This window comes from Spea bombifrons, chromosome 5 (genome assembly GCF_027358695.1).
Source record: "Spea bombifrons isolate aSpeBom1 chromosome 5, aSpeBom1.2.pri, whole genome shotgun sequence".
NCBI classification, from domain to species: Eukaryota; Metazoa; Chordata; class Amphibia; order Anura; family Pelobatidae; genus Spea; species Spea bombifrons.
The window spans coordinates 74,304,427-74,314,976 of record NC_071091.1 but is presented as its reverse complement, the minus strand read 5'-3'; the positions used below and the strand labels follow the sequence as shown (position 1 = coordinate 74,314,976).

Sequence of the window (10,550 nt, the reverse complement as noted above, 5' to 3'; positions counted from 1 at the left end):
ACAAAATATACTGAAATCAAATTTTAAAATACACATTCTAGACCATGTTACTATACTGTACATATGGAAATGTTTATCTTTGTAACTAGTAACCATGTCTTATAAATCTTAAAAATGACTAGTGATTTTTTCCTTACTTTTAAATAGTACCCCCAAATGTTATCAAATGTTATTTTTTTATATACAGAATAAGAATTGTCACATTGAGGACCTGTGATTTATAACACATCTCTGATTCCATGTCTCATTATGATTGTATTACATTGGGTGACATTTTTTAAGGGAATATAAAATGTACTCCTGTTTTACAGAAATAGGCTTGCATTCTGCGCCAATACCATTTGTTGCCAAACATTGATCTAAAACGTCACTAAGCCAAGGCTTTCAAAACAAGAGTTTTCCTTGACATTTTAATCTAGATTTCTTTCACAATTGCAGCAAAGTGTTCTTTCTCTTCAAAAGAATAGTACATTCATAAAAGACAGAGGTAAGAACAATCACAACTACACTTTAAAATGTATTTTATTGTATATGCATTGATATATTTTGTTGATTTTATCCTTGCTAGTTTTGTGGTGTGAAACACAGTGTTTTGAAGTTATGATTTAGAACATCACAATCATAGGATTAAAGTCTGTGCAAGCAACTCTTGCACTGTATACATTCAACATGTTTTGTTAACGTTGTAGAATTATATACAGTTATTTTTTTTATATTTTCATGTATCGTATACAATCAACTTTATCTGTGATTTAATTAACTTTTTAGCTTTACTAATATGGCATAGTGTGTCCTCATGATGTATATATTGCAAAGTGTTTACATGTTATGACTTTATATGCCTGTCTGTTTTGTAATTTATGCAATATATTTAAGACATGTAATGATGTATACTAAAAAATTCATGTTTATAACTGCTAGATATGTCATTTGCAGAAATATCTGTCTCTGTGAGATAAGACCAAATAACAGTGTCTATGCCTTTTAGATGTATTTCTTAGAGAAATCATACAATACCATTACATGACAGATGATATTAATAGCACATTGGTACTTGGGTGCTGTAGAGTTGTAAACATGGAGAACAAAGAAAAGATATAATAAAAGAGACCGCACCCTACTAACCATGAGCTCTTATACTCTTTTACCGTATAAGTTAGGATGAAGACATTACCTTCCATGGAAATCTCTACAAAGATAGATACTGTAAATGTGTACATACAGTGTATATCTATCTATCTATCTATCTATCTATCTATCTATATATATATATATCCTTTGTTACAAGCATTTGACTTCAAACAGGCTTTTTTTAGACAGAGAAAAATGAGTCTCCATATAAATGCAACTTTAAATAACATTTCAGTTAGTTTCATTAAATTTTCAGTATATTAACTATCATATTTTGTTGCTAAAAAGACTGTCAATTCACTTGCCAGGAAATACTCTGTCGTTTCCTAATATTAGTTTAGTTTCAATATTTACATTTGTTTCAATATTTTAAAGGTCTTTTCTATTTTAAGGTAAAAAAAACACAGTTTGTTATATTTGCACATGGATTGTTCATAGCACATGCATATGAACTTTGGGATTTTAATAAAAGAATATCTTCCTTGGATGAATAGGCAAGATTATTATCTTCAAAATAATCTATATCACATGTGCATTCTGCAAATGTCTCATTTATTTTATTATAACTGCATCGGAAGTTATTCTATGTAATAACAATAATACATATCTGTGAAATATGAATAAGATCCTCTATATAACCTTATACTATTGAATACAGAAATATATTCAGGAAGGTGTTGTACAAATAACGTGTGTCAGGTGATTTTATATTACTTATATCTACCAGTTCTTGGTTAGAAAAGTTTTTAGCAAATATGAATAGGGGCCCAGAGATTCTTGTGGGGCTTATGCACAGCTCCCTTTCCCCCCACTGCTTCTCTTTGAGCTAGCCCTGTGTGTAAAAATGTACTTAGAGGCAGAAAAACCACAGGGGGAGGTAAACTAGGGAGAATAGACATGGACATTTCTGGTCTGGATTTTGGTCAAAGAGTCTTTCTATGTCTGTCTCACAGGTGTGATAGAGATTGCTTTATGCAGTATACTGCTCTTGACATATTCCTGGTGGTATTGGCAGTGATCATTATATATATATCCTGGCTTGGATGGTCACAATAAATAAAGATGGTTAACTATTGGTTTATAGATATGCATAAAGATACTGTAAACACACCTTTTATTTGTCTTGCATGTCTCTCTGTAAAATCAACACTTAGGATAGAGGTAGTTTATGTAATCACTCGGACATTTTTTGTTCCCTCAAATGTAAAATGCACAAGTGAGGTTTCCCCAGGGCCCTACTAGAATTACAGATGTCATATTCATAATACGACTGAATGGAAAAAAATAGGAAAACCAAAGCACATTGTTGCATAGAAAGATTTAATGACTAGACCAGTGAGAAAACTGGTATTAATCAAATATGTTGCTTTTCATTACATAAGTTATGGTGGGTAAAAGATGATGATATAGAACGAAAAAGGAACACCTTCACGAGTGGGTAGGTCTTAGAAAATGAAAAATCATTTACAATACCCTACAAATCTTGCTGCTCCCGTAGATCAACACTCCTCATAAGTGTTGTGACAAACGGTATATAGACAAAGGTCGGGGCGCATAAATATGTGGAAAAAAATATAAAACAAAATATAGTGTAATAAGTTCGTACAGAAAATTAAAAATTAAAGTATTTGTTGCACTCACAAGTGTATGGGAAATGAAAGCTCGTCAGAAGTCCACACTCTCTTTCGTCTTTGGAACTTCTGTATAAGTAATAGAAAACGCAATAGTGCGATAAAACTAGATATGGTTTAATAAATATAGATTAAAAACTTACAAACGAGTAGGCATAACAGCTGGGTTATGCGTAAAAGCAATGTCCTTCATAAAGGTAAATGGACGATCAGCAAGTCCTTGTAAAAGTCCAGGTTTTGATAGTGATAAAATTTTCAAATAGTCTCAACGCGTTTCGCCGATTATGTTTTCGGCTTCCTCAGGAGAAAATCAAAAATCAATCAGATTGATTTTTGATTTTCTCTTGAGGAAGCCGAAAACATAATCGGCGAAACGCGTTGAGACTATTTGAAAATTTTATCACTGTCAAAACCTTCTATAAAAAAATATAGTATCTGACATATAAGAATACTTTAACGCTCCCGTGGGGATATGTAAGATACTATATTTTTTTATTTATATTAAAGCTACTACTTTTTTAACTCTTTCTCCTCCGGTCTTTTCTGGTACACCGATACAAAGAAGAAACTCCATTCCCCAGAAGGGGCTCTATGGGCTTCCCAACAGAGGAACCTATTGAAGAATCCATTTTAATGAATTTAAGTATTATTTAATTTCCACACATATTGTGGTGTCGTTTGTAAATTTTGCACAGCACTTTATTTCTTTGTTTTGTGTATTATCCTTTACACACTTGTGGTCAGTGTGTTGGTTCTGCAGCACCAAGGTATTATACTTGTTTAAGTTGTGTCATTACACCAGATATCTGGCATTTTCATTTTAAGCGCTGAGTATCACTCTTTCCTTTTCAAAAGGTGATAGAAACCCTTCCACTTAAATTTAAGGGGTAGTAGGCTTGTTTTTCCCTCAGAAATCTCATGGTGCTGCCACAACCACAAGGGATTCTGGGTAGGCGCACAGCTGTCCATGAGTGGTGATCTGGCTATTTTACCTCTTCCCGAGTTTTGTCTAAAGGCTGTCTTGTACAGCGGGCAATTACTTTCAAGGGATCCATGTATAAAGTGGATATAGAGGCAAAGGTCATAATTGTTAACCTTATTTGTGTGCGCCTACCCAGAATCCCTTGTGGTTGTGGAAGCACCATGAGATTTCTGAGGGAAAAGCAAGCCTTCTGGCTTGTTTGGTGTCTGTAGATGAGTGTTTAATAATACTTCTACTACCCCTTAAATGTTGCTTTTCTAAATACAAAAAGGTGTCTTTGTTTAGCAAGCCACTGAAAATACATAGCAACATCCATTGTCATATGACTGATATCACAATCTATATTTACATAATTGCATAGGCTAGCGATAAATGTATGACATGTAATTCAATAACAGTTAAAAAAGATTGACCTACATTTTTGTCATTTTTAGCATACTTACATGGTATATCAACCTCTTTGATATTCTTCTGACCCTATTGCCTCACACCTCCTACCCTCTTTTTGTCCTTACATCTACTTCAATCCACCTCCTCTCTCATTTTGCTCATGCCCCCCAGAATACTGGCATGTTTAACCTACAACTGAATTGCCTACTCTCTCCTCCTTAACACTGCACCTCTATATCTCTGCTTTGATCTTGAAGTACTCCCCTAAGTGCCCTCTTAGCTCTTCCCATAACTTGCATCTTTCTTCCCATGACTAGCATCTTTCTTCCCAATTGAGTATCCCAGATTTTACCTTTGCTGCGCCTATGCTCCGAAATGACCTACCATCCTATTTAGAAATGCTTACAACTTCCCCTCCTAATATCCTTACGCTGCACCATAAAACCCTTTGTCCTCTCCACTTTTATGATCTCCATATCACTGACTTCCCAACATTACCGTCACAACAATGATGTTGTCCTCATCCAACCAGTCCTTTTCCTTCTGTCTTATTCCCCCTGTCAACATCTGAGCAGACTTCGATGGCACACAAAACAATTCAGATCATCTAATCTGCACATTTTTCACAAATGTAATCTATGGGAAGATGACTATTTGGTTACATATGATGGGTTTCTCTGTGACATTGCAGCCAGCTCAGGATATTCAGTTTCTAGCAAGGATTTGTAATTATTTCCTTACATAAATTAATTTAGAATTCAATGCTATATGGCACATCAGGTAGAATGGCTTCCTTTTGCAATTTACCCCAATTTTTTGCCACTACTTTGTTTTTCTACAGTGAATTTCAGATCAACTGGTTCCATTAATGTAAACATTTTATATGTGTGTATACTCTTCCACATTAAAAACAGATCTGCCAAATCAAACACATGCATATTTTTATACAGTGACAATAGCTAACATTGAATCATTATTAACCAAATTCCATTAGTTTATGTTTATGTTCATCCAGTCACATTACTTATGATGTATACATAATTAGTATTTAATAATTATAAGACAAGTGACAAGTATGTTGAGCAGATTAAAGATAGAAGAAGATAAGGAAGACGAATCTATGCTAAAGAGCAGATGTGGCTTAATAATAATAAGAATCAAAACACAAAATCATCTCCTGATTATTAATCATAAATGTATATAACACATTTGCTCACTATTGGTCTATCTCAGAACTGAACATTTCAACTCCCCGAGTTAAATCCCCATGGAACTGCATACACAAATCCATGCAACTCACTTTGATATTAATCCTCCATTCACACTGCCATTAATAGCTAATTTCTGAAAAAAGTTACTAACTACGTTAACACTTGCAATTTGCACATTTTTAAATTAATTAGTTACCATGAAATATTAATTTATATTACTTGTTTATATTGCTAGTTTATTTCTGTTTAAAAAAGTACTCATTAGCAACAGATTTCATGAAGTCGTAGTTCCTATGGACTAGATTATGGTGTACATTGATATTAATGGCTTTAATAATATTAGCAAAAAAATAAATGAAACTAGATATAAAAGCAAACCTTCCATGGAATCTAAATGATCTGGCGAATTCCAGAACAAGGACCAAAACAAGAGGTCTTTTGGAGACCTTAGACAAACATGGAGAAATTGGAGGGGGATATGCAAATTATCTATATGTGAAGTTTGAGGAGTCTATATGTATGCTACCAATGTAGGTAAATATTCCCATAGCTGTACATATCACTCTATAAATATCATATTAATAAGAATATCTCCGATGTCTGAGATATTGAGATTTATTTATTTCACATAATTTCCTTTCATGATCATGTTTATGCATTTTTATTTTAGGCAAACAAAACAAATAGCTAAGTATATATTGGATCACGGAAGGCCCAAATTGGAATGCAAATTATTCAATTACTTTTAACAAAATGAATTAACCTTTAGATTTAGGTTTATTTTAAAGTGTCTACATTATGTAACTCATCTAGCAATATAACATTTAAGCTTGCAACTCCATAGCCTTCATTGTCAGGGACATCTGAATTTCACAACCTTATACCATTTTGTTTAGGTGTTTGATGTCCATTCACACTTATTAGTAATTTGAATATTTTATTGTCTTTCTTTATCTTGCACAAGATTTCTCATTTACAAGTTCTTCAAATAGTTTTGTGAAAAAGTATTGAAGTATTAAGTAGTCTATTCACCAAAGGCCAGGTTGTGCAGATGACCCATCTTGACATGTTGTGTCATGGGGAACTTTAAATTACTTGGAGCTGTATGTTATGGCATACTCCTTCCAAACAACGTGTCCTTTGGTGTAGATATATTGTATATGAAGACAGGTGGCTGATCAGTGTACATATGTTTAATCCCCTGATCCAACCTTCCCCAATATCTAATACCGTAATTAAAAAAAAAATTGAATGACCCTTTCATAATCGGGATGTCTATCCTGTGTCAGGAGTGTGGACAATGAAAAATCCCTGTCCTTTCTGCATCCTAATAGTGCCACCGGTGACACATATTATTTACCACTTACTCATCTACTGACCACACATTTAAACCACAGAAATGGTCAATATAATAAACTAGATAAATTCATGACAAACAGAAATATAGTAAATGTAAATGCTGAATAGTGGAGGATCGCAAAATTGTATTCACTTAACCATGGATTCTACTGTTTGGTTTTGCATAAACTATACCACTTGGTGACATTAAGCTGTGTATTTAGCTGAGCACAATCAATATCTCATATTTCAACATGTTTGCTGTAGTTTACTACATTGGGGGTATTTTGAAGTCAGCACTGCTTCTAATAAAAATAATGAAAATGTTAATACTACTTTTTTGTAAATAATAACACTTGTTATCCATAAGACTGGTTTTTAATTTGATTTAAAATATGTTTTCTCTCTTTACAGTATACCAATACTCCACAATTTAGCTACTCAATGGTAAAACCTAGACATTATGAAGATGGATAGATCGTTGGAACTAATAAGGCCAAGTATTAACATCAAGAATGTGACAGTCTCAACTGCAAATAGCACAACCTGTCCAAGTCTTAATGTCCCAGAAGAAGTTTTTTTTGCTATTTCAGCTATCGGTGTTCTGGAAAACCTCCTGGTCCTCCTTGCAGTGATAAAAAATAAAAACCTTCACTTGCCCATGTACTTCTTCATTTGCAGCTTGGCTGTTTCAGATATGTTAAGCAGTTTGTACAAAATTCTGGAGACCATTATGATAATTTTGGCAAACAATGGATATCTGGAGCGTAAAGGTCTGTTTGAGAAAAAAATGGATGATGTTATGGACTGGATCTTCATATTGTCTTTACTTGGCTCAATATTTAGCCTATCTGCCATTGCAGCTGATAGATACATTACCATCTTCCATGCCCTGCGTTATCATAATATTATGACTCTAAGAAGAGCTGCTATAATTCTAGCTGGCATCTGGTTATTTTGTGGGGGATTTGGAATAGCAATAACTTTGTTTTTTCATGATGCCGCAATAATAATATGCTTCACTGTTATGTTCTTTCTGTTGCTAGTTTTTATTGTGTGTCTTTACATCCACATGTTTTTGCTGGCACAGTCTCATGCTAAAAAAATTGCTTCACTTTCTGGACAATGGAATTCTGTTCAACAAAGAGTTAACATGAAAGGAGCTGTTACCCTTATTATTTTATTGGGGGTATTTATATGTTGCTGGTCTCCATTCTTTCTTCATCTCCTTTTATATGCATTTTGCCCGCTCAATCCTTATTGTGCATGCTACATGTCTACTTTCAGTATTAATTGTACGCTTATAATGTGCAATTCAATAATTGATCCATTAATTTATGCGTTCAGAAGCCCAGAATTACGCATTACTTTCAAAAAAATGCTATGCTGCTGGTTTCCAACATAAAAAAGCACTCGTCTTTTGATGTAATCAATTACAATTTTACGTAGGTGAATTAAGTGAGTTTGGTAACAAAAGGTAGAAAAATATGAAAACCTTTTCTTTCAAGTACCCTCCAACAAAATGAGTACTTTCGCACACATTATACATAAAACACTTTATTATTATTATTTCAGATATAAATTCACTTATCTTATTTGTTACTACTGAATTCTTTATTTGGTATTATATACATAATAGACACGTGCAAATGGGCTAAAAATTATTTGGACAAAATTCAGGGGTTTTTGGGAATTACCTTCCCTGCCCATTTGATTCACACACTCATTCTCGTTTACGCTCTTTCTCATTCTGTCTAAATGTTTCCCTACCTTCTCTGTCGACCACTTCCACATCTTCTTCATCTTCTATCTTCTAAATTTTATCTTCTCACTTTAATCTGCTATATTCATCCGCATCTTTGCGGAGAGCTGGACAAAGATAGCAGATTGAAGATAGAGCGAAGATAAGATTAAAAAAGATGAAGAACCAGAAGATGCCGAAACCAAAGTGGTTAGCAGCAGAAATGGTTGGCAGACGTAGGGAAACATGTAGGGAGTAAGTAAGAGTGAGTGAGTGAGAGTGTGAATGAATGTGGGCCCACATGTTTAAGATGAAAGTTCAGAGCTTTTTACTTTGTTTTTTTCTGATTTGTAATGGGGTCTGGCCTCGTTTTCATGGCTTCGTACAACTCTGCAAATTTAACAAAAATTCTGTAAATTTGCAATCTGTACATATCCGAGTGCAGAAGTCTAGCACATGTTAACATGGCATTTAAGCATGTTTTTCAATATATAGTTCGATAGTTGTTTTTCCAGATACTTAGATATTATAACTTTCATATACATTAATAGCATTAACTTGTTAGAAATGTGCTATAGTTAATGCAAACAGGGAAAGTAGTTTGATTTCAGCTTTTGTCTTTGTCTTTTGTCTATGTTATAAATGATGTTACATTTGAAAGAAAGTGTATGTTTTCTGTTTAGAGGCTCTAATTTTAATAGTTTCTTATTTATGTAATGAAATATGTGAATTTCTAATGGATTAAGTAAACTATAAATCAAATGAATGTGAGTAAATTCTGATGAGCTTAAGCCATTAATATTTACTTGGGTGCAGGGGCGTAACTGAAAACCAGTACTCCCTACTTCACTAAACAACATGTCCCACAGTGCATCATTTGCCAAACAGCTTGTGCCTTTGGCCCAAAATAGCTTGTTAGCAGTGCCTTTGCTCTAACCAGCTTATAAGTGCCATCCTAACCCCCAAATAGGCTGCCTGTACCATCTTTGCTCCAGCTTATTAGTTCCTCAAACAACTTAATTATGCTATCCTTGTCCCCCAAACAATTTGTCTGTTCCATGATTGCCCCTTGCCTCCACTCCAACATACACTTTGGCACACATATGCAAATTTACACATGCTAACACACACTCACTATCAGACACATATGCACTCCCTCTCACAAAACGCATGCTAACACACACTCCATCTCACACCACTTACACATACATGCTCACACACACATATCTATGCTCACACACTTACACATCCCCATCCATGCTCACACACTTATACATACGAACACAGAAAAGAATCCCAGCACTCCAAACAGCTTTCAGTCCTTAGGTTACTTTATGCAGAGAAAGCAAAACAAAAAAGTGGCATATAGGGGGGTATAAGGCATATCTGGGGGGCAGAGTGGCATATAAGAGGGTATAAGGCATATTTGAGTAGCAAGCCTGGGGGCAGATGTGTATGACTGTGGGCAGATGTGCATAACTGCGGGCAGGTGGGCAAAAAAAAAGGAAATAAAAACAAAATCATTTTTTTTTCTTAATCATAGTTTTTTTAAGTATGAAAAAAATAGTTTATATGTGAATTATTATTTACTAGTAAAACTTTTTTCCTATAGGGTAGTCTTATATTCAGGCTTTTTCCTTTTTTCCCCCTAACTTAATTTGGGGGGGCGTCTTATAATCAGGGTCATCTTATCCAAATAGAGTGTGTATATATATATATATATATATATATATAGATATATATATATATATAGATATATATATATATATATATATATCTATATATATATATATATATATATATATTCTCACATACACACTGATTCACATATACTATTATAATTACTAGGAAGCCTTGGGAACCATGTTGATTTTTCAGATTTAATTATTGTTATTAATCCCTCTATTACCAGACACGAGCAGATTCAGAGAATTAACTCATCTATGACCAGACATTACACACACAGTCACACAAAAAGACACACAAACAGACACACACCATCAAACAATAATACCTGGTGCTGGCTGCTTATACTGAGCTTGATGTGAAGGAGGGGCGCCAATCAGGAGAGTTGAGAGTTGCACAATTCAGTTTTTTAATTTGGAAATTTGACATGTGCTCATCTT

The 10,550-nt window shown here is 34.0% G+C and overlaps 1 protein-coding gene across 1 annotated transcript; it reads left to right on the top strand.

Moving 5' to 3' along the window:
• Positions 1-7,146: 7,146 nt before the first annotated feature.
• Positions 7,147-8,210, top strand: MC2R (melanocortin 2 receptor). Its single transcript, XM_053468016.1, has one exon. It carries the CDS (start codon positions 7,147-7,149, stop codon positions 8,086-8,088), a length of 942 nt encoding a protein of 313 aa, XP_053323991.1. The 3' UTR covers positions 8,089-8,210.
• The last annotated feature ends 2,340 nt before the right edge of the window (positions 8,211-10,550 follow it).